This window comes from Emydura macquarii, unplaced genomic scaffold, assembly GCF_026122565.2.
Source record: "Emydura macquarii macquarii isolate MOO-44397 ecotype Brisbane River unplaced genomic scaffold, CSIRO-AGI_Emac_v2 contig_1043, whole genome shotgun sequence".
Taxonomy (NCBI): Eukaryota; Metazoa; Chordata; order Testudines; family Chelidae; genus Emydura; species Emydura macquarii.
The window spans coordinates 2,004,945-2,023,074 of record NW_027131180.1 but is presented as its reverse complement, the minus strand read 5'-3'; the positions used below and the strand labels follow the sequence as shown (position 1 = coordinate 2,023,074).

General features: G+C 43.1%; 1 protein-coding gene across 2 annotated transcripts in view; it reads right to left on the bottom strand.

Moving 5' to 3' along the window:
- The window catches only part of SMS (spermine synthase), a 76,653-nt gene extending 59,668 nt beyond the window's left edge, over positions 1 to 16,985 (bottom strand). The window contains exon 1 of one of the 2 annotated variants that reach the window (XM_067545028.1): positions 16,801 to 16,985. In XM_067545028.1, coding sequence (XP_067401129.1) covers positions 16,801 to 16,849 — 49 coding nt within the window. In that variant the 5' untranslated portion in view covers positions 16,850 to 16,985. Of the gene's footprint in view, positions 1 to 14,713; positions 15,198 to 16,800 lie in introns of those variants that run through there. The other variant, XM_067545029.1, reaches the window with a different exon arrangement.
- Positions 16,986 to 18,130: the final 1,145 nt, after the last annotated feature.

Here is an 18,130-nt window from a genome sequence, read left to right as displayed (position 1 = left end):
CACTAGAGGGCACTAGAACTTCTGCCACCGGTGCATGTGGCGCACACACACACACCTACATTCAGAATGGACATGAGCAAGCACTCGAAGAAGAACCTACTCTCACTACTACTCCTACTGAAGTGAATACGACAGAGACCAGAAAAAGTACAGGTGTTAAAAAAAAAAAACATTAGGTAATATTACTCCTGACAAAAGATCACACTTCAGTATCTGCTTTGATTTTTAATTGCATAAACATACATTAGCCTCACTTGTCAGAGATGATAAATCAATCTCCAAAATGGTTGCTTGACTCAAAGAGCCTAACTACATTTCTTCAATATGAGAAGTACTTTTCCTTGTTTGTGTACAGCACAAATAATAGTTCTTGCTCATTGGTATTCAATGGCCCTGCTCCATCCCTTTTCTATTTTTGACTCCTCCTACTTAACATTGCCCTAATGCAATTAAAACACACAAACACACACAAACATACATACAAGTTGTTTCCTATTTTGTTAAGTATTTTATAGTTTTGCCAAGCAACTTTCAGATCCCCTCAGCACTGCTGGGAAACTGGGACCATTTTAGAAACCAATTCAAACTAATCCAAGAATATTTTTAAATTAAGCTAGAATTAGTCCACAGCAACCTTCCCCAGAAGGGAAAAGAAACTTAAGACATTAATCATGCCTGTCAGAATTTGGAAAACTGATTCCATACAAGTAATACTTCTTGCAAGATAGTTTGTTTTGGGTTTTTTGCTGGGACCCTGTTTGAAAATATTTCAGGCTGTGACAACACACCGGAAAAGTAATGAACACCCCTCCCCCCCCATTCCATGCCATCCTTACTGGCATGCACAGGAGCTCACAGCTCACAATCCCCCCCCCCCCCCCCAAAATAACCTCAGGATCCCCTGAAGGGTCACAACCCCCAGTTCGAGAACCCGTTCTAGAGAGAGAAAGAACAGTGACATGGTGACATACCACTTTTCACAGACAGTGCTCACACTTGCACCAAAACAACAAAAAGGTGAAAATTAAAAATAGAGATTTTCCAAAAAGTTTGATATTGACAGAAAAAAAGGGCGGGCTGTTTTGCCACCCAACCAACTGTAATTAGAACTTATTGTTTTTTCAGCACTAGTTTGCACATACACCCGTTCGTAAAGTAGGGCCTGGGGAACACACCATACCACCATGCAAAAACTACTCAGCAGTGGTAAATGGGAAGCTTTTCCTTACACACATGAAGTCTTAAGACAGCCATTTCAACAGAATCTAATCCTTCATTAAAAAAAAAGTTTATTGGTCCTTATCACTAAGATGATAATTATTCAAATGTAAGCCACGGCAATGTGTTTCCTGGGCTCGCAGATGGCTCCAGTGACCCTTTTTCCTTAAATTTGCCAAGTAGCAGCAGAGTGAAATTAAATAAGACTGATCAGTTTCACTGCTGCTATTCAGAACAGCTGTGACACTATGAAGAATCACATCGGTTTCAAGCTACTGCTGCTTGGGAAAGCAACACAGTAGCATCATAGAAAGACATCCCAGTAAACAAGAGCCACGGGAGGAAAGAGTAGTGAAGACCTATCCCTTCACAAGAGAAGAGGAGAAAAGAAGAATACTCTAGCAGAGACCCACCATGTCTCCCTTGCAACTAACAGTTCTGATGGGGGGATTCAATAACAGAAACCCTCCATCCTCTCAGCAGCCATGCAAAAGGCAGAGACAAAAAGCTGCTTTCTTCCAGCAACTAGGGAAGGACTGAGTTTCAAACACCTACTAGCTAGAGGCTGAGAGATGGAGCCTCAAGCAACTCCCCCTTCCCAGAATCTAAGGTGGCAGGGATTCTGGCGTTGTTCCCATGTTATTGAGCCCCACACTTCAGGTTGGCTCCCCTCATCTTTCATATCTATCTTTGGCTATCAGATTCAGGCCTTCTGCTAATAGGCATCAGATAACTTTTTCAAGCACTGGCAGTTGTGTATTCAAGTCATGCCATTGTGCTGCCAACCTCTGTATCTTAGAAAATAAAATACTGTAAGGTATTAACTACTTAATTCCTTTTACAAGATACAGTGTATCTAAGGACTTCACTGTACTATTACATAATTACTTAAAGCCAGGGCGGACTGATTAAAATCAGAGATTAAAGCAAGGTTTCCTGCTTGCTGATTTAAATAATGATTTAAGGCACTTGGATTTTAATCTCATTCTGCAATTGTACTCTCTTTAGATAAATCTAATGATTCATTCTCATTGCCTGGTGTAATGATTACAACATTTTGATTTGCATCCAACTACCAACATTCAATATCTTTATCTTTTTTTTTTTTTTTTTTTTTTTGCTAAGGAGGAGGATACGCTATCTGTATATATTTAAGTAGTCGTCTTCATATGGCTGATGTAAATGCAGAGCAATAACTATTATTTTACATTCAAATGGTTAAGCCAGATAATTGCATCTGGAGTAGCAGAGTGTATTGCTGTGGTGACTCCTTTGTATTTGTGAATCAGTCATTGAATTGTCAAACGTTCCATGGTCTCTTCTACTGACCACAGTCACGTACTGGAGAGTCTTTAATTTTCCATTTGTTCAGCAAATATCCACATCTGCCATGGCTTGTACGAATTCGGTTTAGGGAGATTGAAGCCATGGATCTTTTGTGTCAGGTCTTTTACAAGGTGTTTATTTGTAACTTCTTATAAACTCCATTCTGCTTTCCAAGCTTCATCGGGGTTGAAGTTGCATTGCTGAAAGTTAAACACGTGGGTCCAAAAGGGCTTACATGACTTCAAGCAGTGGTAAGGATGCTGTTAAGGTCCTGGTGGGATGGCAAGATGTTTGTTTTCCACAATCCTCTGGAATTCTCAAAGGGTTGTGGCATCATGGTGAATAGATGGGGGCACAATGTGTGACAGCACCGGCAGCCAAGGCGTTGGGGGTTACTTGAGGGTTCCAGTGATTGCAGTATTCAGCTGGACATCAACACTTCGTGTAGGATACTTCCGGTCCATAGCAGTGCACTGTACTCAGCTACGGAGCACACAAGGGCCATCGCTGATTTCCGTAACACTGATGCTGATGCCCCCCAGCTTGGGCTTACCAGTTTCTAGACCAGGATGACCCTTGTCTTCATCTTGGCAGCTACCTTCTTCAGATGGTCTTGGAAGATTAGCGTGCAATCCAGCTTCACTCTGAGATAGGCTGGAGTAGGGTCATGTCCAGTAGGTAAAGGATTGGACACTGCAGAGATCGCCCCGAGCACTCAGGGATGGTGTGTGCCTATTACTACCTGTACAGACAGAGTGAGTCCTGAGGAGGCCTGGAAGGTAGCGGTTGTTTTGCCAGGTGCTGCTGATCCACAGCAAGTACAGACAATGCTCCTCGCTCTCTAAGAGCAGGTAGCGAGTGATGGATGAGGTGCCTCACTGCCTTGGAAGGTGTCACAATGCATCATACAACATTTTCTATTTATTAAATGATTACTTTTTTTACTTGATAATTGTGTCAAGCTGTATTTGGATGGAAATTTGGAATTCAATTAAATGCACAAAAACTTGAATAAAACTACTTTACGTGTGCTGGCTACATTAAGAAAAGCATCAAATGTGTTTTGCATTTAGAACTGATTTTATAAAACAAATGGAACTATTTCTGTAGTGCGGGAATTGAACTGATTCTTTCTGGTCACCATATGCCAGATTTTCAAAGATATTCTAAACATACAGATTGGCACCTAGTAGCATTTTCAAAAATGGCTGTGTCGGTCTTTAGGCACCTAAATATCTTTGAAAACCTAGCCCCATGTCCTTAACATTTTTACAATTAGTAGCTCTCATCCTCCCCCACCTGTTTTTTATTCATAGATTGATTGGGAGATGGAAAAAGTAGGAAAGAAGAAAATAAGCTATCAACTTCTCAACTCTGAATGAACTAGTCCAAATGAAGAAAATATTCTCAGCCGCTGCTTGCTAATCTTACACCAAAAATAAGGCAAAAGATTTTCTGCCGAACAGAAATTGAATACTTTCCCCCTCCTCAACATCCAAGGCATATTTATTTAAATGATTATACTAAGTATAAGCCTTAAAACAAGTTGTCATAATTTCAAATTAAATTTGACAGGTTTATCTTTTAAAAAGAAAAATAGATTTTGTATTTAAACATGTTATTAGGTTTTTATCTGCCCTGCTTAAAGCACTAGTCACTTTTCAGAATTTAACATGTAAAGGCACCTCATCCAGCATATCTGCCACATGTGTCTATTCAGGATTAGACTTGATTTAAAATAATTGTTTTACTGATTTCTAGTACTATTTCTACTGCAATGCCAACACAGCAAAAAAAGGGAGTTGGATTCTAATCCTTCTTGTACTTTGAACAGAATGATTGTCATTCCATTTGCCATCCAGTTCTACACAGGTGAGAGTAAGGAGTAAAGCATGGCCTGCTGCATTTAGCACCAGCATTTCTCTCTCTCACACTGAGACAGAGGGGTTACACTGCAATTTAGTTTTGGATGCCTTGATAAAATGTCACAGCGACACAGTTGTCTCAGGAGTTGCATGACTACACCAGCAAGCTGAGGTTCAAACTCCAAACACTTGCTAAGCACAGACTATAAAATTCAAAAATGAGAGAGCAAAATACAAGGTTATTTTTTATTTTTTCCTGTTTATTTCAGGTAAAGAAGCTGAGACAAAAGAAAGGATAAAGAAGAATAAAGCAGCAGAAGAGGCAGGTTGAGCAAAGAAATGTATGCTAAAAAGTCATCAAGAAGCAGTCAGAAGACCTGTGTGCATAGCAAAGATCTATCAGCTGCTGATCAGAAGAAATTGGAGCTGGTGGCCATGCTGCATTCATGTGCTATGAGGCAAGATGGGGCACCTACTCCCAACTAATGGCAAGAAGGGGTCTCTTTTTCTCCTACAGGTCATGCAAGAGACCAAGCAGACCATTCTCTAGACGATCTAGCAGAGGCAGTGGTGATAGCTTGAGATCCAGAGCTGTGGAGGCTGGAATGGGAAAGGCCGATCGGTGAAGAGAAACACATGGAGCTAGAGGCCTGGTGTCAGAGTGAGGAGGCAGAGCTGGAGCAACAGAAGCTTGCTGACCATGACAGAACACAAACAGTGTGAACAGGAGAAGAGAGTCAAGTCCTGCCCATGGGACCCAGAAGGAAGAACATAAGGGTGTTTGCCCAATTAGAGGCTAGCAGGCAAACAGACAGGGCTATGATGACTGTAGTCAGAATCATTATGTGGACACCAAAAACAGCCCAGGATTCTGACTGTGGGAATGTCAGAAATGGTTTTTCCTCAATGTGTCATTTTCTGTAAAGATGCAACAAGATTGAGCCCACAGGCTCAGGTATTTTCTCACCATAATCAGACTCAGTGTCTGGGGGGGAAACCTCACCAGGGAAGCTGAGTCAGTGCTGAGTGTGTCAGTGACACAGCTAAGTGGTGGTGTCGGCCCCGAATCTGCTGGGAGCAGTGGGACACTGGTAAAGAGAGAAAATGCTGTCAGCCAGTACTCCGCTGAGAGCAGGAAGACTGTTGGGAGTGGTAAGACTTTGTATAGGTAGGAGACGATGTAGGTCAGAACTCCCCTGAAAGCAGAAAAACCGAGGCACAGCTAAATGGTGCCGGAGCCCAAGATCCACTAGGAGCAGTGAGTCACTGGTACAACTAAGAAATAGCTGAGGAAATAGCTCATAACTCAAATGGGAGCAAGGAAGACTCTGGATGGTAAAGGGTCTAGTTTCACACCTTCCGGAGTGACAGAACTCTTTGCTGTTCTGGATGACCCAGACAGGTGTGAAGCAACCGCAGGGGAAGGATGGATGTTAAGGAGGGAGATATGTACCCCTTAAGTCTACAGGTTCAGGGACTTTGAACTGATGCCTGCAGAGTAGCCAGGGGCTAATTCTATTGTGTTAACGATAGGGCAGAGGTGCAACACACAGAGACCACCACAGAGGTGGTTCACTACTTTGTATCAGCAATTCCTATCAGGCCTGACAAACTCATCACACCAAACATATTGCTGTCATTTTATTTATCTTTAAAGGATGTGTGAGATTAAATGAAAGCCAATGACACAATGGGCATTAATATCATTGTGAAATGTATATATTAACGCCCAATGAGGAATTATGGGTACTTACTGATATTATGCTTACAAGTCTAACCAAACACAAAGAGACAGATTTTCTTCCAGACAGGAGGGAGGGTAGTTATAGACTCTAATGTAGATTAAGCATTGTGGAACCAACACAAAGGAAGTTCTATTTGCATATTAAGTCAACTGGAAAAACGGGCTGACCCTTCACGAAGGGATGTGAAACCAAGAGGGAGAGGGGAGTCTGAGCTCCAAGGTGTCATCCTGATTCTGGAAACTAAGACAATAAATTTGGGGAGGACATTTGTTATCCATTTCACTGCTGAACACCCTTGATGGAGGAAGGTGATTCATTAAAAAAAAAAAAAAAAGTCAGGATCCTGATTTAACAGAAAAGTCAGCAAGCTTTGCAAAATGATTCTGAGGGTGAGAAACTGTTTGAGACAAAGAACTGTAGCCTGCTAAAGTTAAGTTTATTCTCTTAGAGGTATGCTATACTGTTATGTTTGTAATCAATGCTGTTTTCACTATCCTTATTCAGTATCACTTGAATCTCTGTTCTTTATTAATAAATTTATTCTTGGTTTTATTATAAACTCATCTTTGTGATATCTATAAAGTGTGAAGCCTCAGCTGAACCAAATAGGCTGATATGTACAATGTCTCTTTAGAGACTAAAAAATTTGGTAATTTTTGTAAAACCGTCCAGTGACGGGACCACTTTTCAAGTGGGCTTGGGAGCTGGGTTGCACCTAAAGTTAACCTGGCAAGTAAAAGAGTAGAGCAGATTGTTTGGGTGGCTAACAGACTGCTGTGACAGGGAGCTGACACCCAGTTTAGCAAGTCTCTCTTAATTGGTAAAAAGGTGACCCCCCCCCCCCCCCAAGGCCTGGGTGCCCCAAGAAAGCATCAGAGCTTGACTCTAAGATCTCAGAATGTGTTTGAAGAGCTCATAGTCTACACTGCAAAAGCCAAACCATGGCAGGGCATCTCCGAGCCCAGGTCAACTAATTTGGGCTCAGGCTATGGGGTTGGCATGTCTACTCTGCTATTTTTAACCCCATAGTACAAGTCCTAATCAGTTGACTCAGGATCTGAGACTCTCTGATGTGGGGAGGGGAACTGCAATGTAAACATATCCATATAGTTAGAAACCACCGAAACCAAGTTTTATTCACACTTTCAGCAACTCCTTGAAGGCCAATTCTGAAGGAGAGTATGGAAATAGCATACTAAAATTGGTTCCCAGGACTGTAAGAGACAGCACTTCCCTCTGGCTCTAGTACACCACAAACAATTATCCCTGCAATGAGGATAGCTGCACCTACAATGGAGAACTGCTGCAGTTTACACCAGGGTGACTGAACCTAGGCAAGCTGCATCAGTGCATTCTTCCACCACTAGCCAATCTTTTGCAAGTAGGCAGCACTGATTCATTGACACACACCACTCACTTCAAGTGCCTGTGGAATTTTACACCTTTTCCAAAGTCCTGGTGCAGATTGCAGATGCCATGGAGAACATCAGCAGTTCCAAAGTCACTTTAGCTGTATCTACACTAGGCTATTTTGGCAAAGATTTTTCCAGTGGTTCAGCTCTGCCACTTCTAGCAGTAGCATGCAAATCTAGGCACCCATTAGCCCTTTGTCCACTGTGTCATCCTCAAAGCAGGAATGCACAATGTGGTGGTTAAAATGCCAGTGACCAACTGTCTACACAAGTAATCCCACCCCTGGTACTCTGCAGTGTAGTCTTGGGATGGGGAAGAGGAGAGAACAAACACCATGATATTGGGGGGGAGAAGGGGGGAAAGAGGATTAAACACAAGTCATTTTGAGTTTTAAGACTAGAAATTGTATTTTAATTTCTTTCAACTACTGTTCTCATTAGTGGTAGTAGTTTAAGGAGTCTTTCAGGTAGTTTCCTCCCCAAAGAAGTTCTGTTTTTCTGCTGTCTGCCCACAACTTGCATTCAACACATCTGAATCATTAACCTGGCTATGCAGGGACTAATCATGAAGCAGTACATCCTTATAATACTAGTGGAAGTAGGCTCTTTACCTGCAAGCATACATACTTAAGAGATTATCATTATCATCAATATTTCTACAGTAGACAGAGCTACTAGACAAGTTTGTTCGTAAAAAAACAAAAAACATTTTCCTATGATTTAAACGAAGATGAAGTGCACCATTAAAAAAATGGACTTCAACTTACATAGCATCCTATTACAGCTAGCCATTGTTGACGGTACAACAGCTTCATAATGCCAGCAATGCTCTGGGAATAGTGGTTAACTGACACTGCAAAACCAACATAGTAGAGCACGTACTGTTTATGGGCCTCCACTCAACACAGTGGCTGTTTTTAGTTGGGGGTTTTAAAATCATTTCTCATTTCCTGCTTGTTTAGCAATAACCCCACTAACACTGCTATTTTTAACTACATAGAGAACTTTATATAGACTTTGCAAACAGTTAAGGAAAAAATAGGTTCACATTGTGGGCTAACCCAGTGACATTATCCTTTTATGCTTTACACATCTAACTTTATAATGGTTATTTCCCCATTTAGATCCATATGGATGGTGTTTGTGTTTGGTTCAATTAACATCTTGCTGTGGGAAGAAGGGAGATATTTAATGAACTCCTACTACAAGAGACCATCAGTGCCAAACAGCAGATGGTAAGGAAAGCCTACAAACTGAACATTTCAAGTCCATTTAGTGTTTCAAGTTCTCCAGCTCTCATATTTGCATACTGATGTACACATACACCGAGTAGTATTTCATCTTGATGCATGGGACATTTTTACAAATCCCAGTGCATGAGCAGGAGAATGCAGCTTATCTTCCTTAAAGTGGTTGAGAATCACTGATTGGCCAAAGACAAAAAAAAAAATGATTCCCTCAGTATGCTGGTAGATTATTTAGTACAGATTTTTTAAATGCCCCAAGAAACACTTTCCTGTTAGTGTTAACAAAGTGTTAACAAAGCTTAACAGATTTGATAGAAGATGGTTAGCATGTGTCATGTCTAGTACTTCCAGTGGTGTAAATGGGCTGCTGAATAATGGAAGGAAGGCAGGCTGTTTGTTGCACTGCAGAGGCAGAATAGACCATAACACCTGACAGGATTCCTGAATGAGAGCAATGGGGGTTAAGCAGGAAGATAGTTCTTCATAGCACTTGGTGCTGGACTCTGCTACTAACTGCAGAAAGTCTGGACAAGCAGTTTACCACCCTGAGCAGTTTACCTGGCTTCTTTAGAGGTAGGAAATGTTAGGTATTTCTATTACATTATGTAGAGAAAACATTAAAGAGATATCAGCTTAAAAATCCACACAACGTATCTAATTAAAAACACTACCTATTATTACAATAACCAAAAGATTAGAGGGCAAAGTCCCTTTTGTTACTGTAAGCATTTGACTATGTCGAGTTTGTTTCACTACGAGTTTGTTTCACTATTCCTCCTGCACAGACACTTACTCTTGTTTCTGTGGATCTTTCACCCAACAAGGAGGAAAAGAAAAACCCTTTAACAGCGGTCCCCAAACTTTTTTGCTCCACTCCCCCCCAGGAGTTTGTTGCTGCCGCCAAGGAGGGGACCAGGTCCATGGCCAGGGCCCAGGAGTGGGGTGAGAAGAGGTGGCTGGGGGGGACCAGGCGCAGCATGGCCAGGGCCAGCCCGGAGCGGGTGTGGGACCAAGAGCTGGGGACCAAGGCCAGGCCGAGCTGAGGGCAGAGCGGGGCTGGGTGGTGCTTCCTCCTCACCCAAACCTACATGGGGGCTGGCCTGGGCCCTGCCGCACTCCCCCCCCCACACACACACATTCTTGCACACCCCACTGTTTGGGGACCACTGCTTTAGAAGAACAAGAAGAGGAAATTATAAAACCTCCAAGTGAGGCAGAAGCTAATACAGGACCTCTTCCCACTCCCCCCTCCTTCCAATTTGTTTTAAATGACTAATGGCAGGAAACAATTCCACAAAGAGTATCCAACAAACACAGATTCATACATAGAAAACAATCCAAGATTTGCTGAATAGAAAGATGGACAAGAGGAAAATGAAAATACTTCACAATGAAGATCACACCCTAGGAAACTTAACATCTTGTCAGACTAGGAAGAAATTGAGTTCTTGAAACCATTCCAAAAAGAGTATCAAACTGTTTCCAAGACACAATGACCTACATGAACGTTTTTTCCCCCCCTTTTAATTATGTCATACAGAAGACTATGCCATACAAAATTATACTTATTGTACAATAAGTCACTGGAGTAAATAAAAAGTGTTTGAAGGGCTTAGATACCAAAGTCCATGCTCAAGTCTCCATATTACTTATAAAATTCTTCCTGTACATTCAGAAGTACGAGTCTGAACTATCAGGTGTGATCCAGAAATATAGTTAAGATAGAGACATCAACTTGCACATCAGTCAGTGAATACCACAATTTTGCTTTTTGAGGTATTCTACATACAGCTCCAAAGCTTATGCATTTTTTCTTCACCTCCCATCTGTGCAATCAATTCCAAGAACCTCCTCTAATAATTATATAGTTACACAGTATAACACTATCCAGAGCCTTTGAAGAAGCTGTATCTATCTTTAGCACTGTAGCTTTAACATAGCTAACTACTGGGTCACAACATCAAACACACAGTCTACTAAGGGTCACTGCACTAGCCAGAGTCATCATGGTTGATGGCACTGCACCAGGCATTGTATAGCAAAGTTCTCAGATCTCTGAGACAGCGTCACAAGCAATGCCAGGTAAAGTCAAGGAGCGCTCCCCTTTGCATGTAGATGGATAGCTTGAAAGGAAGTGTGCTGGGGTGTATTTGTCCATCCTGGCAACGTGGTCAAAAAGCATGCAACACAGCTTTTGGATATAGCAAGTGACTGAAGGAAGGCCAGATCTTTGTGAGATTGTGACATTTTGCAAGTCAAACCACTTTATGCTCAGGATTTGGCACTGACAGCACCAATGGAATAGCTCTAGTCTCTCCAAGTCTGCCTGTAAGAGGTCACTAAAGCTGTTAGATAATTCAGTACATTCAGTACTGTCGGGAAATCATAATGAATTTCTACTTTCATGCCTTTTATCAGGAGAAAGGAATGAAATCCTATCTCCTAATGCACTGTTCACATCCAAAGGGCAACATCTTGGATTCATATAGTAGCTGAAAAGTGACCTGCAAATGATGTGATGATTGGATTTGTACCTTTTGCATGGTTTTGTCCTTCTCCGTCCCCCGTGTTTTATTTCCTCCTTTTCTTTTACCCAAGAAATATCAGGATTGTCATATCTGATTTTGCTGATGGATTCAAATGCATGTTCTGATCTTACTTAAGCATTACATTGAAAGGGTGCAGTATTGAATCTGCAACAATTATTTTGTTATTCGTTTCAGTATATCTGAAACAAGTAGTAGTTAGAAAAAAATCAAAAAACAGTCTCAATAAAAGTCACTTCCCCTTTCAACCGAGTTTCACTTACATGGAATCTTTATAATCCTATGTGTTTTCTAGAAGCCCAGAGACCTAATTCCTAATGTAAAAACATGCAGGAAGATTGCCAGACAAATAAAACCTTTCAAGACTTCATTATACATCATACAATGGAAAATAAATTAGACTCCCCCCTTTGAAGGTCACCTTCAATTTCTGGAAAAGTCTTAATAAGCAAATGGTAGGGTAGTAATTCTTACACCTGCATCTGGCCCTCAACCTAACAAGCTTCAAATTATACCATATTTAGCTTCATGATTCTTGTATTCATTAACCTGACCTACACCCAGTTCTCCGCCAAAGCTCTAAAGCACAGTGTGGCTCTGCCATCCCTTTATAATGGGATGTGATATGTTCTCTGTTACTTGGAAGTCTGGATATCTTTCTGATGCAGGACTTACCAGACATATATTATACAGGAAACTAGAACCATACCACCTTGAATTCCTTGTTTTTGCTAGATGAGGCCCTGGAGGACTAGCTAATTGTTATGTCTCCCATAAGCTGATGGGAGAAGGATGGAGACTTTCACTACAGCGCTTGACAGGAATTTCAACTGAACAATCCATTCCTCTTCTCCCACTTAAGAGCTTTAAACATTATATAATCATATTCCCTCCCATTTCATTTTAAAAATGGAAAAGATGGAGATCAGCTTTGTCTTTTGCAATGCCATGAGATACAGGGGAAGTTAGGTGGAGGAAGCGCACTGGTCTGCCAAATAAATGCAAGTGTTCAACAGAGAGTTTATTAACTGCTGGTCCAACAGGTAGCTAGTACTGTATAATGGTTAAGTCTCTATGAACCCAGTCCTATGAAGATCTATGCATGTGCTTAATCACAGTGTGTCAAGTTATGCATATGCTTACAGGATCAGGGTCTATGTCTGTATTTCTAAATTATATAAAAAGCCTAAACTCAGATTTTCATAGGTGACTTAAGGAGTTAAGTTCCCAAATATTAAAGGTGGGATTCACAAGGGGGAATTTAGGCAACTACAGGATTAAGCAGTAGCTGAGACTAGTTTTGTGAATGCCAGTGGTATGTAAAAGGTGACAAAGTCGAACATTTAGATACCACTGGCATTCACACAACTCCTCTCGGCTACTGCTTAAAACTGTAGGCACTCAGGGACTTTAGGCACTGAAGTTTCCATAGCTAAGAGTCCCAGAGACACCTACATTTCAGCAGCTGGGCACATGCACAGCCGCCTAAGTCCTGACACCACCAAACAGAAAGGGCTGACCCAGTTTAGGCACCTAACTCTAGGAGAGGAGTCACAGCGGTGAACCCTGAGAGGCAGAAGATGTCTCCCATTGGCATGGAGTTAGGTACCTAACTCACTTTGAGGGGAGGATTTTACACAATACTTCTCTCCTAGCCAATAGGAAATGCTGAGTTCAGGTGGCTCCCCACTGAGCATGTTGGTTTTTGTTAAGCCCTTTCTTAGGCGCTCTCTCCCCATGCATTGCATAGGGAGCCTGTGTGCCTAGCTCAGGCTTAGGGATTCTAGTAGGTGCTGCAATGCCTAAATTCCTCTTAGGCTACTACATAAAAAGTCCAATCTAGCTTGTATCCAGAGGAAAGGAACCTAAATATACCTCTTAATCATCTGCTTTATATTGTCTATGTAGATTTCAGCTACTGCTAGTACTAAATGTAAGTAGGTATCAGGCTGACTGAAGTCTTCCTGCTTTTATATAAACTATCCATTCACAGACACATAAGATTTTAAAGACTGAATACTCCTGAACGTTTTTTAAAATCATGATCTCATTCAATAGCCTGGAATTATATATTTGGGTATAGGAGACGCTTCAAAAGTTATATACTAAAAACAAGACTCTCCTTTTGCTGTCCTATAGCAGAGAAATCTAAGACATGCAGATAATGTACATTACTCTAACAAACAAATACAGTTCAAAGACACATCAACAGTTTGTTAGTAGTCTCATGACATTCCCAGAGCACTTTTTACCATCACATTGTACAACACTGTTGGCTGTAGCTGTTTGTTTTTTTTTTCCTGTTCAAAAACTGTATTGTCCTTATAGGGTTCAAAACCAAGCTAGTTAATGTATTTTGATTCAGCTTTTATATCCAAAACTTATCTGTATAGATTATATGTACTCAAACAATTCATTAATCATACCAATATTTTGTTTTGGGCCACAACTATATTAGAAGTGAAATTTAAATATAAAAACCCCACAATTTGAGTTGAGGACACTATCTCCTTGGGAAAAAAAGACTGTTCACCTGCTCTTGTTACAGGTAACACCCAAGAGTAGTAACAAAGGAAAAAGTGGTTTTCCTCTTTCACTTATGTATTGGATAACACTTCCCTCTTTAGTCAGCTTCCCCTTTCGTTAAGGTAAGTCCTTCACATATACTAACTAAAGAGAGAAAAGAGCTGTAAAACAATAGGAAAGTAGGATTTTAAAGCCACAAGAAGGCAGATGTAACTAACATCTGAAAACACTGCCCTCATTAACTAAGGTGGGATGGGAAGGTACTAAGGACAGAATATATGTTTAACTACACAATCTTCTACAATTATTTTCTCTTCTGTGATATCTTTTTGGTATTTTTCAGTTAACCAGCAAAAACATCATTTTGCAATGTCAAAAATATTCTGGATTGCAATGAAGCTTTTGGAATCTATGATATCTTCACTGAACAGAATTCCTAAAAAGGATTGGTTTAACACAGAGGAATGCTTGTCCCCAACCCAAACAGCCTGGAAAAAGAGGGCATTCAACCACAAGTAAAACCATTTTTAAAAAAATAAGTATTGTCAGAGTAATTAATAATTAACAAATTAATCAAGTGTTTACTTACCTCCTTACCTTATGTTTATCAATTTAACTCTACAGACTTTGATTGGCAAAGTTTACTACCGCACTCTCCAAAAGTTAAGTGTATCACCCACCTCACTTACCAAATAAAGTTAATAAAGTACTTTTACTGAGCTTTGGCTTCAACCTGCCTCCCCACCTCCATATGACCAGTCCAGTGCAGTAGTCAGTAGTTAAATCTGATCCCCAGCTCACTTTTATCACTAATTACTAGGCCCTTACCAAATTCACAGCTGTGAAAAATGCATCGGACTGTGAAATCTGGTCTTCAGCAAGAAATGTGGTCTTTTGTGTACTTCTACCCTATAGCAGCCTCTGGGTTGCCAACCCAAGAAGGGGAGTAAGGGTCGCAAGGCTATTGCAGGGGTCGCTGTATTGCCATCCTTACTTCTGCACTGCCTTATGAGCCCGGCAGCAGGACAGCAGCGGCTGCTGGCTCACCCAGATCTGAAGGCAGCGCTGCCACCAGCAGCAGCACTTAAGTAAAGGTGGCATGGTATTGGGAGGAGGGATTGTCATGAGCTTTACATGTTTATATTTTTCCATTGTAAATACATATTCAGGCTGTGTTACAAACTGTGAAATTTAAGATTTAAATATCTGAAACCCGTGACATTTAAGATTTTTAAAATGCTCTGACCATGAAATTTACTAAAATGGACCATGAATTTGATAGGGCATTACTAATTACTGTCTGGAATTCTGTACATTATCATCATCCGGTAAGAAATTCAGGAGTAGCATATAAAATGACAATATATCATGTTGGATGTGTCCCCCTCTACTTTGTGTTGACCCAGAAAAAGTCAGCAGGTCACTTCCTGATACCCCATTTTAAATAAGAGGAAAATTCTACTTTTAGTATTTCATTTACAAGTCAGCCTACATAATGAAATGTTACAGGTCACATTTGGTCACTTCCTGATACTCCATTTTAAATCAGAGGAAACTACTACTTTTAGCATTTAGTTGACAAGTCAAAAATGCTAGGGGCAGATTTTCAGGACATCCCATTTTACAGTAATTTCTCCTTCCCAAGGCAACCTCAGAATAGGTTTTCAACAAAAATCTCCAATTTTTAAAGAACATGTGTTAAGTCTTCATGCCAAAGCAGTGTGTAAGACATGTGTACACCCCCATCATCAACTCCTTGCCTATAGCACAGTACTAAAGGGATAAACAATTAAAAACAAAAAGCTTCGGTCTTTTCCTTAGCTACCACCCTCATTTGCAAGGACAAGGCACATCTCTAAACCAGATCTCTGAAAATCCGGGAACTTCCTTGTTTCGTTTCTCCAAATCATATTGTTGTATTCTCTCCCCCCACATACACACACACAAATACTTCATTTTGCCTCTATTTCCACACTAGGCCAAGGAGCAGCGTCCATGTCCAGACCCCATGTCCTTTGGCTACCACCAGGATAATTACTGAAAAATAAAAATAATCTCGCCAAGAGAAAGGCACCCAAGCCAGGGACAGGAAAAGGTCATGCACGCGTCAAAGAAATGCTTAATAATAGCAACAATATCCCTCCTCCAGACACACAAACACTTTTCAGGGACAAGCCATTAATTTGCATTAACGCGCTCAGCGAGCAAAGCAGAGCGAGGTGCGTTGCTAGGCTGTCCGCCGATGCCGAGCGGACTTTGCATTTTTGTTTTCGGGCCGGGGAGATGAATGGTGCATGCAGAGAGGGACGGGAAAGGGGTCGCATGGCGCCGAGACACGAGGGGAGCTGCGCGCACGGAGCAGACATATGCATGCCTGGGGAGAGGCGGGGGAGCGCGGCTTGCCCGGGGAGGGAAGGCACAGCGGGGCGGGGGACCTACATTCCTGAATGGAGAGGACAGCTGCATACATAAAGGAGCAAGGAGAGCTGCATGCCTGGGGGGAGGGGGTTGCCGGGGGGGGCCCCACAAAACGCGGGGGGGGGGGCACAGGGGACTTGCAGGCTGGGAGAGGGAAAGGGAGCTCAGAGCTGGGGGGAGGAAGGGGGAACCTACACGCCGGGAGGGCAGCCGCATGGCTGCAAGGAGTGGGGCGCAGGGTGGGGGGCACCGGGGCGAAATCAGCTGCATGCCTGCCTGGAAGGAGGGGGGGCCGGGATACCACTGCGTGCCTGGAAAGGAGGGAGCGCAAGGGGCCGCCGCTCATGGGCAGACCAGCGCGTGGCGGCGGCTGGAGCCGCAGGACGGGCCTGCAGCGAAGAGCGGGCCGGGGCCGGTTCCCGCTGCTGCTCCCCCCTCTTCCCCCGCTAGCAAGCGGGGAGCGCGGCGGCGGGGCCGGCCCAGCCCGGGGCGCTCACCTGGGGCGCCGAGCAGGAAGTCCAGGGTGCTGTGTCGCGCTGCTGCCATAGCGAGGCGGAGCCCTGTGCCATGCCTGGTGGCGGCGGCGGCCGCTGCTGCTGCTGCTGCGCTGCGAGTGCCACTGGCGCGGACGGAGCCTGGGTGCGTGCGGGGCCGTGTAGCGCGCTGCTGCTGCTGCTGCGGCGCCGCGTGTGTGTGTGTGAGCCGCCGGGCTGCTGCGGCGGGAGCCCGGGCGCTGGGTGTGTGGGAGGGACGCGCCGCCCAGGCCGCGCCTGGGAGCAGCGCAGCCGCGGTGGTGAGGCTGAGCTGCAGAGGCCAAAGGCGGGGGGAGAGTCGCGGCGAGGAGGCAGGGCCCGGTAGCCCCCTTCATTGCTACCCAAGCGTCAGTGGAGACACTGGGTAATATTAAAGAGCAAACAAAGCGGGGGAGGCCCTGCTGCGCCCCCCAGCCCAGGCAGTAGCCCCTCTGCCTCAGCCTTTTCTTCAGGAGAAGGCAGGCTGTTTGGTTCCTTCACTTATAGGCCCATGGGAGCAGGGATCATCTGAACGGCCGTAGGGGGGTCAGACCAGCAGTCCATCTAGCCCAGGATCATCCTGTGGCCAGTGCCAGATGCTTCAGAGGGAATGAATGGAACAGGGCAGTTGTCTAGTGTGGTGGAAAAGCTCACACAGCTTCTCTTTTAGGGTTGGATCGAGCAGAACTTTAATTGTGACATACGCACAGACAGCTATAGCTATAGGGGAGCCCAGACAGCACGTCCCCGTGCTGATCTCTGGAACTTCGCCTTGGTACAAAATACAGGGGCTTATATAGGTTTTTAAGATTCCTTTTTTACATACAGATCATATAGTGGCGTTTCTGATACTTAACAGGTCATTTACCGCACATAGGGTGCTTATAACACACAGTGGGGGTCTCATGGTGCCAGCATGTCCTGGTGATTTCTTTTGGTGCCAGTGAGTCCCGGGTCACATATAGTCACTTGTTATCTATCTGACAGGGTATGGCTGGGTGCTGTTACAAAGGTAGTTAATGCCTTGCAACATAGACCAACAATTTTGCGTTTCTATTGTAGTTCTAAGACATCCTGCCTGAATTTAGCATTTCTATCACAGTTTCAATCTAAGGCATCCTGTCTGAATTTTTTGTGATTCCACACTAGTGACCCATCCCCTGCCATCCAGCATCTGGCAGTCAGAGGTTTTTGGGAACCTATGCCCATCTTTTTGTTGTGTTTGTTCAGTGCGTAGCCTGTGACTGGAGCTGCTAGGTACAACTGCAATACAAATAAATAAATACTCTTATCTGCTTCCTTTGCCGCCCTGAGC